At 48.6% G+C, this 19,445-nt stretch overlaps 1 protein-coding gene across 1 annotated transcript in view; it reads left to right on the top strand.

Moving 5' to 3' along the window:
• Positions 1-214: 214 nt before the first annotated feature.
• The window catches only part of TRPM1 (transient receptor potential cation channel subfamily M member 1), a gene marked incomplete at both ends in the record, with an annotated part of 131,553 nt that continues 112,322 nt past the window's right edge, over positions 215-19,445 (top strand). The window contains one exon of the mRNA XM_080691709.1: positions 215-289. Coding sequence (XP_080547835.1) covers positions 215-289 — 75 coding nt within the window. The remainder of the gene's footprint in view (positions 290-19,445) is intronic.

Below are 19,445 nucleotides of genomic sequence, written 5' to 3'. Positions count from 1 at the left end.
CCATTTACTAAATCTGCCCCCTATAAACCTTTGGGGGAGGGGGATTAAGCCTGATCACAGATGTTATAGAAGAGAGCCCAGAGCCAGGCGGGGACTGGGCTCCCCAGCAGCCTAGAGCCTCTGCCCAGCTCCAGGGCTGCCTACTTCTCTGCCTCCGCCCAGGGTGGGGTGGCCTCTTGCAGCAGCCCCGCCACAGGGGAGGCAAGCCCGGCTCATGGGCTCCCGGAGGAAGATGAGTGGCTCCTTCAAGCGGGGCTCCCTCAAGAGCTCCACATCGGGGTCCCAGAAGGTAAGTGAGCCTCGCGGGTGGCCAGCGGCAGGTGGACAGAAGGATGCAGGGTCTCTGGCTCTGGGTGTCTGAGTGCTGTGACCAGGGACTTCCAGACTGGTATCCTGCATCGGGTCCCCTTCTTGCCACTGTGCCTGACACCTCTGTGGAGCCCAGGGCACCCAGAGCTGGCATCTAGGTCCTCCGTCCCACAGCTGACCTGCTTCTCTCTGCAGCTCTGGCTGCAGGAGGGGCACGCTGCCCCGCCCGGTGCTGCAGGACTCTCTCCCTTCGTCTTCATCCTGCGTCTGATATTTGTAGGAGCTTTCCGCGGGCTCTGGGGGACCCAGGAAGACCCGGCGTGGGCCTTAAGCTCAGGCCCTGGACTCTGGCAGAGGAGAGAGGTCAGCCGGATGTGCCCCTCTATCAGGAGGGAGGGCCAGGGACCCTTAGCGAGGTCCTGCACAGCCGGCCGCTCCCAGGATGCACAGGGCCACACAGAGGGCCTCCCCGCGCCTCTGGACACATCCATGCAGCCCTGCGTGTGGATCTGAGTCCTGGGCACACTCTTTCCAGGTGATTGTCACCTGCTCCAGAAACCGTCACCCCGAGTGCTCTGAGCGGCAGTGAATGACCTTTCAGAGCCAGGCGGCCTGGGCCCGCCTTACCTGGCCCTGTCACCTTCAGGGGGAGGAGGAGCCAAGCAGGAGGCTTCTGGGCATCTCTCTCTGGGCCCCCCGAGCTCACTGGGGATCTCTGCTTCTTCTGGGGTGCCACCCACAGTGCACAGAGGGTGGGAAAGGCAGCAAAGGAGCAGGCCCTGCAGGCCAGAAGAGATGTTCCCTCCCTCTGGATTCATTCTGAGCCCCACGAGATGCCAGTCAGTGCCCCAGCGCTGGGGATAGAAGCCAGGAAGCGCCAGAGCCGGGTGAACGAACAGCCTTGGAAGGACTCCTGGAGGGGACCCGAGGATGGAGGATGGCCACTGGAGCTGGCCAGGCCGCCGCCTCCCGGTGATTAACCTGGGTGGGCAGGTGCCAGGCCAGTGTCTGCCAGTCTCTGACACCCCAAAAAGGCAAAGAGAAACAACCACATGCTTTCATCTAAGTTGAGAGCTAAAGCCAGCCTCTGTTTCAGGGTTAGGGGAGATGCCCCTGGGGACTCCGTGGGGAGGGGGCACATCTGCTTTTCCCAAGTCTGCAGGAGAAGCAGCCTTCTTTTTAGAGGCAATGCACGCCAACTGCCTTGTGTAAATTAACACTCACAAATCTATCACTGCATTTGGCAGGAACAAGAGCCTGAGGAGCCGCCAGCTATACAGGGGGCCCGGCCCGCGTCCGCGGCCTCCCCAGGCGCAGAGCTGGCCCAGCGGCTCCTGCTGATAAGCTCTGGAAAGAGGCGGGCTTTTGTTCTTCAATGCGAGGTCTCCTGTTGACCTCCGCCTGGCATATCGCCTGTGAACAGCCCCCGACACACACACACACACACACACACACACACACCACAGCAGCTGATAGGATCTGGGAGGAGAGAATTCAACTGGAGATTTGAAGGGACAAAGCATTCAGACTTGGGTCAAGACTAAAAAACAGCATTTGTGCTCACCCCCCCACACACACACTCACACACACACACACTCACACACACTCACTCACTCACACTCACACACACACACTCACACACATACACACTCATACCTACCCACATACACACTCTCACACTCACATATACACACACTCACACACATGCACACACTCACACACATACACACATACATACACACACTCACATACCCACATACACGCACACATACACACACTCTCACATACACTCACACACACATACACACAGATACACACACACTCACACATACACACACTCACACATACACACTTACACACCCACATACACACATACACATGCTCTCTCACACACATACACACATACATACACTCACACATACACACTTACACACCCACATACACACATACACATGCTCTCTCACACACACATACACACATACATACACACATACACACACACTCACACACATGCACACACACCGATACACCCAGATACACAAACATACACACACACTCACACACATACACCCACACCCACTCACACATACACACATACACACATACACACTCACACTCACATATGCACACTCGCACATATACACATACACACACTTACACACCCACATACACACATACACATGCTCTCACACACATACACACATACATACACACATACACACTCACACACATACACACACCCAGATACACACACATACACACACTCACACACATACACCCACACCCACTCACACATACACACTCACACACATCCACATATACACACACACACATACACATACACACATACACACACTCTCAAACACTCACACTAACATATACACACTCTCACACACACATACACACACATACACACACACACTCACACACAATCATTCCTCCAGATCTACACACTGAAAATTACTCCAAGTTCACAAGAAAAAACAACACTCCGGCTCCCAGGGTAACCTCACCGTGTGGTGGTACACGTGTGGTGGTACATGTGTGATGGTACACATGTTGTGGTACATGGCAAGGTTACCCTGCAAATGCCCACAAACAGCTGGTGTTGTAGCTCATTGGCAAAGCATGTACATAACATGTTCATAGCATGTGTATAGCATGTACATAGCATTGTGAGGCCCTGGGTTCAATCCTTAGCACTGAAAAAAAAAGTATTTCTTAACTCCTGAACTCCTACACCCAGTGTAGTTCAGTCTTAACAGCCTGGCTCCCCTAATGCCTATTTTTAACAACTCTCAAGACACAAAGTGAAATTACTCATGGGAGAATTCGATAGTACCCATGGCCTTTAAAGGAGCTCTCCTGCACGGAGCTTCCAGGAAACGCCCCCAGAAGCACAGGGCAGAGGTGGCTGTTTCCACCTCACTCGGTGGCATGCCTGGCCCTCCTCTGACCCCAGGGCTGGCTTGTGCAGTTCCCTGTTTCCTAACCCCAACCCCACCCCTCTGCCCTGTGTTCTCTGAAACATACTAGCTGCCCCACGGGAGGAAACAGCACAGCCAGACCATGGAGAGCTCTTCCAGGCTCACCTGATGGCCCTGTGTTTGTGCAAGGCCAGTTTGACACTCTCCTGAGCTGGGCGGCTTTCCCCCACTGCAGCTCTCTCCCCTTGGCCGCAGACGCACAGGCTGCACCACACAGGCCCCTAAGACAGTAAACGGGACCGGGCACCTCCTGGGCCCCTGGAGCCCTGCCAGCTTGCCAGGGTCCCCACGGCCAAAGCAGCCCGCGCCCAGGAAAAGCCTCCAAGGTTCTCGCAGGGAGCGGAAGAGCGGTTCCTTGTCTAGCACTTCCATCCTTCTCTATGTCTTGTTTTGCTAAAAGATGCATATAAAATTTGGAGTTGAACAGCAAAGTCCCAAACAAAATTAAACAAGAGTTCAGCCCAGCCATCCTAACCTAGATTTCATCTTAGAAAAATTCCTGTACATGAACTCAAGGAAACATACAACCTGGCAGTATCATGTGCTGTAGAAACCAGAAGCAAAGAAACAGTCTCCCCATCAGGGCTTGGGTAAGCGTGCGTTCATTTGAACAATGGAATGGTTTATTCACAAACTTTTCACGGGCTAGTTGGTTAATCACTTAAAATGGATAAATCAAGCCAGGTGTGATGCCGCACGCTTTTAATCCCCACGCTCGGGAGGCAGAGACAGAGGATTGTGCAGGTTTGAAGCCAGCCATGCTGGTTTAAGAGACCCTGTTTCCTAAAAAAAAAAAAAAAAAAAGAACAATATAAAATAGGTCTAGGAATGTAGCCCGGAGGTAGAAGGGCTTCCAGAAACCCCAGTACCACCGGAAAAAAAAAAAAAAAAAAAAAGAAGAATAAATCAAAGCCGGCCTTGGTGGCACACACCTCTAATCCCACTCTTTGGGAGGCTGAAATGGGGAGTTACAGGTTCCAGACCAGCCTCAGCAACTTAGTAAGACCCTGTTTCAAAATAAAAAGTAAAAAGGGTTGAAGGAGTATCTCTGAGGTAGAATGCCCTTGCCTTCAATCCCCAACACAAGAAAGAGAAGAGGAAGAGGAGGGGGAGGAGGAGAGGAGGAGGAGGACTTTTGTACTGTGCAGTAAAAGTAGATTTCCAAAAATACATTTAAAAAAAGACATATCAAATCCAAGCCCTGGGGTCTTAAAATAATTATTAAATTGAGCAGACATGTATGGCTTCCTTCAAATTGCTGAAAGCACGCCTAAGCAAAGGTCTGACTCCCTGCACCCTCTGGTCGTGGCCAGCAGCTAAGTGTCTGCACCCCTTGCTTGAGCACACCTTGAGCAGGAGACCCTGGACACCCCAGCCAGCCCCTCCCCAGCCGGTGAGGCAAGGGCTCTGGCCCCGCAGGCTAAGGACCCCCCAGAGATGGGACCCTGCCCAAGGGACTGCACCCAGGCTCTCTTCCCCCTGAGGCACCGAACTGCCACTTCCGAAGGCGTCCCTCCTCCAGGGGCCGAGGCACGGGGCTCTGAAGGTTCTTTGGCACTGAGGCCCATGGAATTCCGATGGCCACAGCCTCGAGCCGGGCAGGCTGGACTCCTGGGGTATTTCTGCCCAGGAACTGGCGCCAGATCCCATGATCCCTCCGGAGCAGTCAGCAGGCTGCTGCCCATGGATAGGGGTGTAGGGCCTGAGTGATGTGGCCTGGCATCTGAGCTGGAGGACAGGCCCGTGGCTCTGTCCAGCCATATGGCAGCAGGTCTTCCCAGCAGCACGTCCTGCCCTGTCTCCGGAGCGTGTAGGGGGTTCCCTCCAGTGGTTCCTACTCAGGTTCCTCGCTCTTCTCTACCTATCCCTGAGTTTCAGCCCAGGGGCAGGAGGGGTGCTTTACTGGTGCCCCCAGCCCAAGGGGCCAAGGCCTTGGGCTTGGTTAGCGTTGTGGGAGGCAGATAGGAGATGGGCAGGGTCACTTGCCCTGTGGGCGTGGCTCCCTGCAGTGCCAGCTAAGCGGGGAGAAGACCTCTGAGAGCGAAGCGTGGCCCAGGGGACCGGACTGCTGACCCGGTGAGCAGGCTCCACCGAGCCCGAGAATACTATGGAGCCGAGACCCACCACCAGGCTGCACCGTGCAGGCATCTGCCCCAGCCAAGCCCTGATCGTTTCCCCATACCTGCCCCTTGCCAAGCCCGGAGACCTCCACGGGGTGAATGCTTAGAATGAGGAACCAGCATGTCCAGGAGCGGTGAGACCTGGGGCAGGCCACCCTGCAGCTGCAGGAGGACCCAAGGGGTCCCGTGGAGGGGACCCTGCCAGGCAGAAGGCATCCCTGTGAACTCTGGGGAGTACTCTGACCAGAAAGGCCATGAAGCACTTGGCTGCTTTGTTTACTTAGCTTGAGAAGTGAGGGAGAAGGGTCTAGGGCTTAAATAAAAACCCCAGGTAAATGGAGACTAGCCACAAGCAACTGAGGTATCCCTCTTTGCAGGACCCCAGAGAGATCCGTCGACAGCCTAAACCAAGTGCTCCCCAAGAACACCAGCCCCAGGGCATGCCAGCCCCAAACCAGCACAACCACAGAGTCCCCTGTCAGAGTTCTGCAGTGCACACCTGTGCCTTAAAGGCTCTGATAAGTCTTGCAGGGAAGAAGCCTCCACTTAACTAAGAATTCTCTACTGAAACCTTTTCCATGTGAGTGTGTATGACCACTCATGGATGCCAGGCCAGGAAACAGCACCTCAGTCTGCAGAACACACGAGAGTGAGAATTAGCACTGGAGGATGAAATGGAAGGAGACCCCACTCCTGACACCAGAGAACAGAGTCCCCCCTACCACCACCACTCAGGCCCTGCTTAGAGGGTACACGCAGGCAGAGGATGCTAAGATTCTGAAGAGAGACAGAAATGGAAAAGGTTTTGCTGCCAGAAGTCACTATGCAATTGGTAACGCTCACCAATAGAATCAGTTCAGATTTCCAAGTCAACAAACTTGGACATTGAAACAAACTGGGTGTGGTGCCACACACGTATAATCCTAGCATTTGGGAGGCCGAGACAGGAAGATCGCAGGTTCATTCATAGCCAGCCCCACCTACTTAGTGAGGCCTTTACAAAATAAAGAATAAAAAAATAGGGCTAGGAGCTGGGCATGGTGGCGCACGCTCTTAATCCCAGCACTTGGGAGGTTGAGACAGGAGGATCGCAGGCCCTCTACAACATAGTGAGACCCTGTTTCAAAATAAAGAATAAAAAATTGGGCTGGGGGTGTAGCTCAGAGGCAGAATGCCCCCGAGTTCAATCCTAGCACCACACATACACACACAAAAGAAGTAAAAAGGGCTGGCATTGGGGAGGGTGTAGTCTAAAAATAGAATTGTAATGGTGTGAGATGGTGATGTGGGTTCTTGTTCTTAGCTAGTTTAGAAAAGATAGCCAGAACTCTACTGCTGCAAGCTTAAGCAATTTTATTATTACAAAGGTAGAAAGAAGGGACAGAGCACTAAAGCGCTGTGTCAGGGGACACAGTGGAGTGCCTGGAAATAAGACACTGATGCCGGCGTGGTGGCGCACGCTTGTAATCCCCGCGCTTGGGAGGCGGAGACAGGAGGATAGCACTGGTTCGAAGCCAGCCTTGCTGGCTTGAGACCCTGTTTCCAAATAAAAATATAAAATAGGTCTGGGAGTGTAGCTCAGAGGTAGAAGGGTTTCCAGGAACCCCAGTACCACCAAAAAGTCAAAAAAGAAAAAAGAAAAGAAGACAATGAAATTTTTGAACACTAAACGGTTTTTATAAGGATTCACTATCTCTCATCCTGCTTAACCAATAATCTTTCTACCTGCCCCCTGACCTAATGTAGGTGTAGGCCTGCCCATTATCTCCAGTGTAAGCCTTCATTATGATTATAAGGATTCACTATCTCCCATCCTCTTGACCAATAATCTTTTTATCTGCCCCTGGGTTGATGCAGGTGTAGGCCTGTCCATTAGGTGCAAGGCTTTGCTATAACCGAGATGTGTTACTTGGTGGGGTCACGTGGTACATGCCCTCTTTGACAAGGACTGTACCATTCTCCTTCGTCCTTGGGGAGTTTTAGTTTTTAAAATCTCTATCTGCTAGCGGTTATTTATTATGTAAACTCAACTTTAGAATATGGAGGCCTTGGACTACTCTTTTGTGTACTTGGTAAACAATATAGGGTTCTCTCAACAACTTTAGTTTAGCATTCTACGTTTAGCTGGGCTAACAGCTAACTTTTAGCTGACCGAGAGCAATATTGACTGCAGCTCTTGGCTGACAGCCTAGAGGCAGAGTCAAGGATTTTAGTGTTTTGCCCAAGTATGAAAACTTATTCTTATTAGCCATTAATACCACTCTTATTAACAATCAATACAGGCTCAATCCCCATCAATACTAAAGCAATTTTTCAATACCAGTCCTTGAGTTCAATCCCCAGTACCAAAACAAAACAAAACAAAACACAAACAAGATAGTAGATCTGAGACCCGGGGCCACGCCTGCGTGCTGGTAGAAGCAGCCAGCCACCTCCTGCTGGTCAGGTTTCCAGGGAGGGCTGAACACTTGCTCCTGGGAGGAGCACCAAGCTCCCAGGAAGAAACACCAGGGAGCGAGTGCTCCTACTGGGTTGGGGGCAGGCTTCTGAAATTTCCCTGTGCATGAGCTCACTCCCTGGCCCTTTGTCTTTGCACTGTCCCTGGGGAGGTGTGAGGTCTTTAAGATGAAGCGTTTACTCTCTCTCCTCTCACAGAACAAAGCCACCCCTCCACGGAGGGAGGCGTTGATGCTCCACTGAAACTCACCCCCACGCAGCTGACTCACTCATTTCTCATGCACAGTGTGGAGGCAGGACTTGGATTTACATAATCAGAACGAGTCTGCTCTCCCCCACAGGCGGGGCACAGCTGCACGGAGGAGTGGCCGGCTCCAGCGGGAGGGCGCTACGCACCACACCCTGTGGTCACTCCCAGCTGATAACACACTACCAAAGATTGGGTCCCACCGTCTTTGCACCTAAAGTCTTCGTGCATTTCCTGGTGCACTGACAAAATGATGTCGGAAAGGAATTTACGAAGGAAAGGTGTTCTGGTGCCAGAAGCGGCACTGGTGAGGGTCTCCTCGGCTTCACAGCATGGCAGACCTCAGAAGGCCACACAGGTGCCCCAGAGGAGGGACACAACACAGGAGGCCACCTCTCTTTAGAACAACCCATTCCTGGAATGACACATTCATCCCTTTTAAAACTTAAGCTGGGAATTGGGTAAGGGCCAATTGGGTGATGTGTGCATGTATGCCTCCACCATCTTGTACCCCATTAAGATGTATGACTACAATACATCAATAAAAAATACACAATAAAAAAATAAATAAAACTGCTATGGTTTGGGAGAACTGTTCCCAGGGACCTCTGTCAGGCTCCCAGAAACTGTTTCCATAAACACGGGTCCTTGTCCTGAGTTAGGATAGATATACACTAGCCCAAACTCTTGCTGAAGACTTAAATGAGTTTATTATTATAATGATAAAAATAAAGAATACAGTTACACGCCTCCCAAGTGTGTTATCCCTACTCTTGCGAGGCAGAGACAGGAGGATCGCGAGGTTCGAAGTCGGCCTCGCTGGTTTAAGAGACCCTGTTTCCAAATAAAATATGAAATAGGTCTGGGAGTGTGGCCTAGAAGTAGAAGGGTTCCATCCCCAGTACCACCAAAAAAAAAAAAAAAAAAAAAAAGAATACAGTTACAGCCCTATATTATCACAGGATAGTATAGGCGGATGGCCCAAAACAAAGTCACCAGAGTTCAAAATATAAAGCAGCTTTTTATAGATACAAAGTCCCCCATCTTGCTCTACCACGTAATCCTATGACCTAGGTGTAAGTCTGTCCCTTAACTCCTTGCAGACTTCTTTTGTCATGGGGATTTCTGGCCTGGCAAAAACCCTTCCTGCCTAACTGCAGGTATAAGCCTAGGTTTCTTAGGTTTCTTTTGTTAAGACCAGGATGATTCACAAGGTCAAGGGCCACATGGTATCTGCTCCCCTTTCACAAAGGTCAATGCCCTCATCCTATACTCTTGGGGAATTCTTATGCAAACCTGTTTTTAGGATGTGAAAGTCCTAGGTCCCAACTCCTCTGTCCACTTGCTAATTACTTTTAGAGAGGGTACTTTGCATTATAACAGCTACTTGAGTGCCGGGCAGTAACCAGGCCGTAACTGCTTTTCTTTTTTACAGATCTGAACTCCACTTTCTATAAACCGATTTTTGAAATATATATTAACCAAAACTTCTTTTTCATATATTTTTAGGCCATTTCCTAATACTGGTACAATAATCCATAAGCCCCAGCTCTTAACACGGCCCCAGTGACAATCAAATATTAACCCGTGTTTTGGAGAGGACAAACCATATTCAAACCATGGCATCTACTACTGAATGCATTCCATTTGAGGGCCTGGAATTAGGAAAGTTGTCTTGTGGTCTTGCCCTTCTGTTAGACCTTGGGGGTTACCTGGGACCAACCCTCTCCTGTTGGGGGACACGTCATTGTTCAGATCTTGGGGAAGACTTGATCTCTGTCCCTTCTCCCTGTCCCTCTTCTGCCTCTCCCTTCCTGGTCTCTGCTGACCTGTCCTTCATGGGCCTCACGAGTCTTCTGGCATATCGGCCCCAGGAAAAAAGCTGTCATCACGAAGCAGAGCAGTCAAGAACCTCAGATTGAAGCCACCAACCTGGTTGGCACCCCCAGAGGGCAGCTCAACAGCTTCCCAGCTCCCTTGAGTACTGGCCCCTCTGTTGCAAGGTGACCTACAGAGACACACCAGACTCCAAAGTGCCAAAAAGGTCACATTATTTACTGGGCAGAGGAAGCAGTACCCACCACACTACCACCTTTTATACTGGCTGATGGGGGCAAGCAGCAATTGTGAAAACACTGCTGCCCTGGACCTCAGTCTCAGTAGCCTTTTGTGCCCCTTTGTTACAGAGTTGGGGGTACAGAAAAGTCAGGTTTTCATGATTATAACATCACATTGTTTGACAGACGTCAGGTGTCCATTCAGGACAGACAGTGTATCCTACTCAGATGCTATCTTGTGGCCAAGACAGCATCCTCACACCATGCAGCAGCAGCCAAACAGATAACAGTGGTTAAAATTCCTTACGAGATGCGCCTGCCTAAGGCTTCTGCCTAAGAGGGACACAACGCTTCGCCTCTGCCCTTTCAAAGCACCGCCAGTCCTAGGAGGATCCCCCTGATAAGAAAAGTCACAGTATTTATTTATTGTTCCCCACTCCAGTCTGTGTGTATTCTTGGTAATTCTTCCTCCAATGCAGAAGTGCAGAGAAATGTCTTAGAGAAGACTGAGCCTCCTTGAGCAGTCCCATGCCGCCCAACAGCGGGCCAAAGGGCAAGGAGATTCCCTGGCACCCTCAGCACTCGGCTTGGGGATTACTAGCACCGAATCGAGGGCAGCGGCTAGTGCGCTAGAGATGCTGGGTCCTGGGCCCCGCTCCCATCCAGCTCAGGGGCCACAGGGAAGCCATTCAGCTGCTCTGGGCTCCTGATCCCTCATCGGTAAAATGAGATGCTTGTTTATAAGCCTTCACTGGAAAATTCTCCACTTTCTTATATTCCATGCCATAAAAAGAAATGCCCTTGAGCAAACCACAAATTCAATTTTCAGAACAGCAACCCAAAGGCAGATGAGACCCCATTATCAGCTAGAGAGTTGTTTCTAGAAACATGATGTGATTCTTAGTCAGCTTCTTCTGCCAGGCTAGCATGGTGTCTTAGGAAGGGTAAATGGGGGCCAGGATCATAGCTCAGGAGCTAGCGCAGCATCCTCGGAGCTGGGGAGGGGTCTGCAGATAAATGGGATGCAACACCGCCCTCTAGGGGCAGACAAGGGCTCTGCTGGAATCATGGTGCCAGGTCCTGGCCACCAGGGTCCCAGGCTCCCTAGAAACCCTAGGCAGCCTGGGTGGACCGCCATCGGCCCCTCACCCATCCAGAGGAAGCACCTCTTCCCCCAGGGCCAGGCCCTGCAGAGACAGCGCAGGCCACACCCTCCTCCCGGCTCACACACAGAGCGCAAGTGTGCACACATCAGGGACTTCATGGCGAGCTTGTCTTTACTGAAACAGAATAAAAAATGCCCAAGTCTGCGACTTCATCGTTGTTTCGTTTGCTTACCCTTTTGGCATTATTTCTCTAAAGTGGTCGACTTAGGTCTAACTGGAACTTGCATTCTTGTGATCTGGTCTACATCTATGGCTTTGTGTGTCATGGGGGCATTCCTACTTTTAATCTAAATTTTTTATTTATGTTTGATTTTTAAAATTGGCACATAAAATGGATTGATTACACACAACATAATATGTTGAAGTCTGTTAATGATGTCTATCTTTATTCCTTTTTGTTTTCTTCATGGACTGCCCAGAAAGTCCTATTAGTTTTGGGGGGGGGGTGTAACGCACCTTAATGTTCTAAGTAACCATGTACTCTTGTGCGCGCGCGTGCGTGCGTGCGTGTGTGTGTGTGTGTGTGTGTGTGTATGATGTGTACACATTCTAGGGGTTTGGGCTGTGTTTGCTTCTAAAGATGGGACTGTGGGGAGGAAAACTTATTTTCTCCTTTACCCTTCATGAGATCTTAGTTGAGACTCCTTGCAACAAAAACAAAACAAAACAAAAAATAGATTAACCCAAGAAGAAAGCTTAATAAAATGAATATCTGCCGTGTCCAGAGGAGATGATGCGGTGAGATGAGTAATCTCAAGAGGAGAGCTCAAAGAGTTGTTGTCGGCTTCAGGTTTAAATACAATTGCTCTTGAAATAAAGAAAGGAGAGTGTGGGAGAGGCCTGTCACAGCAAGGCACGGCGTGCCGCGCAGGTTTAGGTTGGTGCTTTCTGGGCCCACTGTGCATCTCTGGGGATGTGGAGTCACCCTGCTCCTTCTGGAAGAAAGAGAAAAAGAAAAAGAAGAGAGGAGAGAGGAGAGAGATAGGCCTTTGTGAGTGGAGATTATTTAAAGATGTGAGCTTCCCTTATGAAAGCGTCACCTCTGTTTTCTTATCCAAGCTTTCCTTGCATCCCCAATTTCCCAACAACCGGCTCACACTAATCGTAATATCAAACATGCATCTTTGGGGGGGATATATTCTGGTCTCCTGTGGTCAGGTTTTGGGGCATCATGTCCCGAACCCCATCTGGATTATAGCGCGCAGCTCTGCATTTTAGAACATAGATGATTTAAGATTCTTAGAAGCATCCCAAGCCCTAAATTTGTGGAAGGTAACACTAAGAACAGGGCGATGGGCTGCACTTGTCTGGCCACCCCAGCCCCACCTGGCCTGGCCTGCCCTGGCGCACCCCGCCCAGCCTCAGCACCCCAGCCACGGGGCCTCCCTCCGCTCCTGCCCCCGTCCTGAGAGGGGCCTTTGCACCCGCTGCTCCCCTGCCGGCACCTGTTCCCAGGCAGCTACAGGCCCACTCACCCGTTCCTCAGGCCGCCCCATATGAACGACCTGCTTCCATCGGCCCTTTCTCTGTCCTCAGCCCCGCCTATGTGACACGTCCAAGAGTCATCCATTCGCGCCCCTAGACTGAAAGCTCCGGAGAGCAGGGCCTGGCGCCGGTGTCTGACCCAGCGGACACTGGCGCTCGCGGGTCTCCCGGCCCCAGCTTCTGACTTCCACGAGGCTCTGTGTTGATGTTCTATCCATGGCCCAAGGGTCCATCTGAGGAGGGTGAATAACAAAACGCTACAGGCGACCCGGCCCCACACAGGACGCCAGCGATGCTGACACCAGCGCCGCCTCCTTCCCTCCATCGTCCACGTTCCCGGAGCCCGGGAAGCAACGTTTGCCCTAGTTACCATAGTTGCTAGCAAAGAATTAGCTGGGAGTACTGGGGGATCCTCATTTGTTGGGTAACCAGTGGCCTCCCTATCACCATATAAAGGCTTCTCAGACAGTAGGTGAAAGAAGGGTACTGTGCCTGGCCATGTCTGGACTGGAGTGGGGGACAGTGTGCTGAGTCAGCAAGCCATGTGCACGTGGTACCATGTTGGTCACCTCGGACTGGCCCACGGGGAAGGGGTCCTGGACCTCCGGGGAAGACAGAGGCTCCTGGGCCAGGATAATAGGCCCCTGGCCTATTCTTACCCTCCTTATCCTCGGTAGGAATAGGAGTCACTTCTGAGGCCACTCCAGAGAAGGCAGGAGACAGAGTACGTGCTCAGCCACGTGGTCACCCCGGCTGCAGTCCACGGGTGGCAGTGCTGGCGCTGCGGGCGGGTAATCCTCGTAATGGCCCAGGCAGCGGGGCAGCAGCTGGCCAGGGCTAATGCCCCCTAAGACTGCTTTCATGTGATTAAGGGCTGTGGATAAAACCTTGATCCCAGAAAAGCAGGCCCGCCCGGCCGCTAAGCCCAGTCAGGAGCAGCACTCTGCTTATACGGGGAGCCCGGACCCATATCAGGATCTACAGTTTAACCGAGTGATCACTTTAGTAGATCAGGCAAATGAACTAAGAGGTTCAGAAACTAAATTCACGGACAGCCCAGCCCGGGGCAGGAGAGAGCTGGGGCCAGGCTGATGTTGGAGCTGTGAGCACAGAGGGTCCCAGGGCCCTTGCTCCCAGCCTGCCCACCCAACGTCCCCACCTCCCCTGGGCTCACAGCCTCCTTAAGCCTCTCCCTGACCACTCCGGGGAGCCAGCAGCCAGACCTCGAGCCACCCGTCACTACAGTCCGCTCCTCGCGTCTGTGCACCACCCCATTTCTCTCTCATCTCTCTCTGCAAATAGTTGGATAGATGCTCTGCCCAGATGCCAGGCAGAGCCCCGGGCCACGTCTGGAGGCCCTTGATGGTTTCTAGCTTTATCCTCACAGGTACCGCATCACGGAACTGCGCCCGAAGGCCCCCAGGGAGGGCTGGCCACGCAGGCAGCTCTGGGCAAGGGCGACTTTCTGACCTGCACAAAAACGTCCTGATAAATAATCAGTCCTCCAGAGCCAGAGGTTCAATTCTGTGCGGGTCAACCATCCACTGTTCAAAAGTATGGGATAGAAAATTGGTGTCTGTACTGAAGACTTATTTTCCTTATCATTATTCCCTAAACAATACAGCACGCCAGCAACTTACATGGTATTTACACTGCATTAGGTATTTTAAGGGACCGGGGAGGTTTGAGGAATGTGCACAGGTTATATGTGAACACTATATTTTATAAAAGGGACTGCAGCAGCAGCAGATGTGGGTGTCCTTGGGGATCCTGGACCAGTCCCTCTTGGATACAAAGAATGGCTAAGTTCTTACCCCCTTCCCCAAAGTTCATCCTTGCCACAGACCAGCCTTGCACAGACAGAAAAGAGGCGGTGCTCAGCTCCCAGGCCACAAGGAGAGAGCTCGTGGAAACTGCACGTGGCCCCCAGGAGCCAGCCCCTGGAGCAATTTGGGGTGTTCCTCCTGCTCCGATGAGCTGGCTTATGGGAGCCACCATACATGTTCTCCAGTGTCCTCTAGCCTCTGGGCCAGGAGGTGCTCGCACTCGGCTGTCAGACGCCCCCAAAGCCACTGCGACCACTGACACATCTGGACCAGCTTTAGCATCCACCAAAGTGCATGTTGGAACTGTCCTCCCTCCTCCTTATCCCTCCAGTCCGGCTTGCGAGACCCTTCTAACTAATCTATCAGGTTGAGCCACTTTAAATGGTGGTTTGTACCATTTCATCTATGTATTTTTTAGAAAGTTCACAAACTAAAGCAAGTTACTGCTGGGGGTCCAGTGGGCTCTGGAGACCAGGTGGGGGCAGCAGAGAGCTAAACTGGCAGACCCTGGCTCCCAGGGCTGTCAAACACCAGCCCCCTTAGAATCATAGCAGATGATCCAAAGGGGAGAGGGCCAGGCTGCCCAGGTCCTTAGCGCACAAGCTAGCCATGTGCACACGCTGAGCACTTGCTGTGACACTGGTGCCCGCAGCTCATGGGCAGGGGTCTCCTGCCCAGGCTACCCCTAACTCTCCTGGCTGAGCCTCCAGGACGAGGGACTTGCCAAGCCCTAGCACTACCAGGCTCCTCCCAAACACTGTCTGCACATCACTGAGCCAAGAAAGTGCCACGGGGCGTTTGGAAGAGTGGTGCCCAAGGTGCTCTTCTTGGGCTTTGGCTTGTGTCTCTGGAGGAATCTCTTCACTCCCGTGAGCGCCCCAGGGCCCTCGGGCCACCAGCACCGGATGCAGACAGGCTCCTTTGCTTCAAAGCTGGAGGGGCTCTTGTCAGGAATCTGCTACCACATTTGTTGAATCCAGTGCAAAATAAAAATGTTGATCCCCTTGTTCAAAAATTAAGAATTCCAAGAATTTTCATTGTCTGGATATACCACATTTACCTACTAAAGACATCTTGCTTACACCGGGCCTGGTGACGCACGCTTGTAATCCCTGCATTTGGGAGGCTGAAACAGGAGGATCAGGATTCATGGACAGCCTCAGCTACTTAGTGAGGCCCTCTACAACTCAGTGAGAACCTGTGTCAGAATAAAAGAATAAAAAATAGGACTGGGTATGTAGCTTGGAGGTAGAAAGCCCCTGAGTTCCATCCCCAGTACCAAAAAAAAAAAAAAAAAAAAGTAATAAATATACTTTTAGGAGCCAAATTGCTGGATCATATGGTAAGACCATGCTTAGCTTTGGAAGAAATCCCCAAAGTGTACAAAGTGGCATTTTGACCAGAAACAAGTAAGAGTTTCTGTTCCTCTGAATCCCAGATGACATTTTATATTGTTGGGTTTTCAGATTGTAGTCATTCTCCTAGGTGTGCAATAATATCTTATTGTTTTATTAATTTAAAATCCCTGCTACTCCTGATGATAAACAATGTGTGTGTATCTTATTTATGAGGTGTCCTGATCTTCTGCCCATTTTAAAAATTGGGGTTCTTTGTATTCTTATTGTTGAATTTTAAAAAGCATTCAATGTACACTGGATGTAAAACCTCTATCAGACATGGGTTCTGCAAATATTCTCCTAGTCACCGGTATTTTCAGAGTCTTTCACAAAGTGCCAGTTTTTTTTCTTTTTCCTCCCTCCCTCCCTCCCTCCCTCCCTCCCTCTCCTCCTCCTCCTCCTTCTTCTTCTCTCCTTCTTCTCCCTCTCTCTCTCTCCCTCCATGATGTCTCTCTCTCTCTCTCTCTCTCTCTCTCTCTCTCTCTCTCTCTCTCTCTCTCTCTCTCTCCCCCTCTTTTCTCTTTGTACCACAGATTGAACCCAGGGGCATTCTACCTCTGAGCTATACCCCCAATCCTATTTTCTTTTTTAATTTTGAAACAGGATGTCATTAAGTTGAAGAGGGCCTCACTAAACAGCAGAGGCTGGCCACAAACCTGCGATCCTCCTGTCTCAGCCTCCCAAGTACTGGGATCACAGGTGTGCACCACCAGGCCCAGCTTCGCTTTTCATTTTAACAAAGTCCAGATAAACAACGACAAAAAAAAATTTCTTTTTGTTTGCGGGTCATTCTTTCAGCATTGAATCTAAGAATTCATCACCACACCCAAGGTCACCTAAATTTTCTCCTATGCTATTTCCTAGATATTTTATAATTTGGTGGTTTACATCTAGGTCTTGTGAATCATCTTGAGTTAATTTTTTGGGAAGGTTATAATATTAGTGATTGCTGTGACTTATTAGTGTCTGGATGTCCAGTTGTTCCAGCCTTATTTCTTGTAAAGGTCATCGCCTTTGTGTCTTTGTCAAAGGCCCGTGTATCTTATTAAAGTGGGTCCATTTCTGGGGATTCTATTCCGTTACATTACTCTTTTTGTCTATCCTTTCTCCAACACATAGTGAGTCTTAAAAGTTGGGTAATGTCAGTCCTCTCATTTTGTTCTCCTTCGGGATCATGTTGGTTATTTGGGTCTTTTGCTGTTCTATAGTTTGTCAGTATAAAAAAAATGACAAACAAAAACAAAAAATTCCCACAAACAGAAACAAACAAACAAAAAACCTAACTCACTCGCTTGCTGAGATTTTGACTAGGTTTGCTCTGAATCTATAAACCATGTTTAGAAAAATTGATATTTTAATAATATTGAATCTTTCTATCCATGAACATGGGATAGTTCCCTGTTTACTTGAATCTTCTTCAATATCATTTATCAAAGTTTTGAGTTTTTCTCATGCTTGTACAAATTTTATTAAATTTATAGTAAGTATTTCACTTTTGAGTGCTAATGTACGTAGTAGTATGTATTTTTACTTCATATTTCAATTGTTCATTACTGGTACAGAGGAAAACAATAGACTTTTATCTCAACTCTGGATCATACAAATTTGCTGCTATTGCATATTAGTTTTAAGAACTTTTTTGTTGATTCTTTAGGATTTTCTATGTAGACCATTAAGTCATCTGTGAGCAAAATTAGTTTTATTTTTTCCTTCCCATTTGATGTGCCTTTTCTCCTCTTTTTTATTCCATTAGCTGTCATTTCAATATGATGTTGACAAGGAGTGATATCCTCAAAAGGAGAGGAAATTTCTTTTCCTTGTTTCTGATCTTCATGGGAAAGAGTTTCTCACTATTAAGTATAATGTTAATGTAGGTTTTATTGTAGAGATTATTTCTCAATTTGTGAAAAATCTATTATTTTTCTGAGAGTGTTTGTCACATAAGGATGTTGAGTTTTACCATTTTTTTCTGCATTTATTGATACGATCATATGATTTTTCTTTTTTAATCTGTTCATGGGATGAATTGCATTAATTGATTTTTGAATGTTGAACCACCCTTGCATTCCTGGAATAAACATAACCATCATTTTTACAATGCTGGATTCAATTTTCTAATATATTAACAAAGAATTCGGACATGTATATTTATGACAAATACTGGTCTTTAGTTTTCTTATAGTACCTTCATCTGGATTCAGTACTATGGTAATGTTGGTCTCATAGGATGTTAGGAAGTGTTCATTATGCCTCTGTTTCCTAGAAGAATTGGTATACTTTCTTCCTTAAATATATGGTATAACTCACCAATGAAACCTCTAGGCCTGGTAATTTCTTACTGGTAGTTTACTAATTCTTGACTCAGTTTCTTTACTAAGTATGGGACTACTAAGATTATGTATTCCCCTTATGTAAATTTTGACAGGCTTTTAGAGAATTTGTTAATATCATTTAAGTTTTCAGATTTGTGGACATAGAATTATTTGTGGCATTTTTTATTATCCTTGGGTCAGTACTCATAACCTATTTGATTTTTCATATCAGTTATTTATTTTTCCCTTTTTCTTGGTTAGATTGATTAGAGGTTTATCACTTTTATTGACCTTTTCAAAGAACCAACTTTTGGTTTCATTTGTTTTTTTTCTATTGATAATTTTAATATTTCTTTTCTCATATCTATAATACATTTATTTTGTTCTTTTTGCTCTGACTTGCTAAGGTGGAAGCTTAGATGACTGACTTTGGATCTTTTTTTTAATATATGTATGCAATTCTATAAATTTCTCTCTTTGCTTTCACTGCATCTTATAAATTTTGATACAATGTTTCCATTTAGTTAATTTTTTAAATTTTCTTGAAAGCTCTTTCTGACCCATGTATTATTTGAAGTGTGTTGTTTAATTGCAAATACTTGGAGATTTCCCAGCCATCTATCTGTTAACTGTTTTCTGGTTTCATTCCACGCTGTTTGAAAGCCTACTTCGCATGGACTCTATTTGACATTCACAGAGCTGTGTTTTACATCTCAGAACATGTCCTCTTTTGGCAAGTGCTGTGGCTGGGTGGAGTGTTTCATAAGTGTCAATTATTCTGCTGTGGCTGGATAACGTATTTTATAAATGTCAATTAGATTCAGTTTATGGGTTGTGCTTTTCATTTCAATTCTGTCCTGATTTCTTACCTATGAGATTTGTAAATTACTGGTAAAAAAAAAAAAAAAGGCTTTGTAGTGTCCAACTCGGACGGTGGATTTGCGTATTTGTTCTTACAGTTCTATCACTTTTGCCTCCCACAGATTGATATCGTGTCATTGGGCACCTACACACTCAAGATTATCATATCCTCTTAGAGAGTTGATGTTTTTATCACTTAGTATCCTCTTTACCCCAGTATG

Source organism: Muscardinus avellanarius, assembly GCF_963383645.1.
Source record: "Muscardinus avellanarius genome assembly, chromosome: 3".
Taxonomy (NCBI): domain Eukaryota; kingdom Metazoa; phylum Chordata; class Mammalia; order Rodentia; family Gliridae; genus Muscardinus; species Muscardinus avellanarius.
This window is presented reverse-complemented; position numbering and strand designations above follow the sequence as displayed.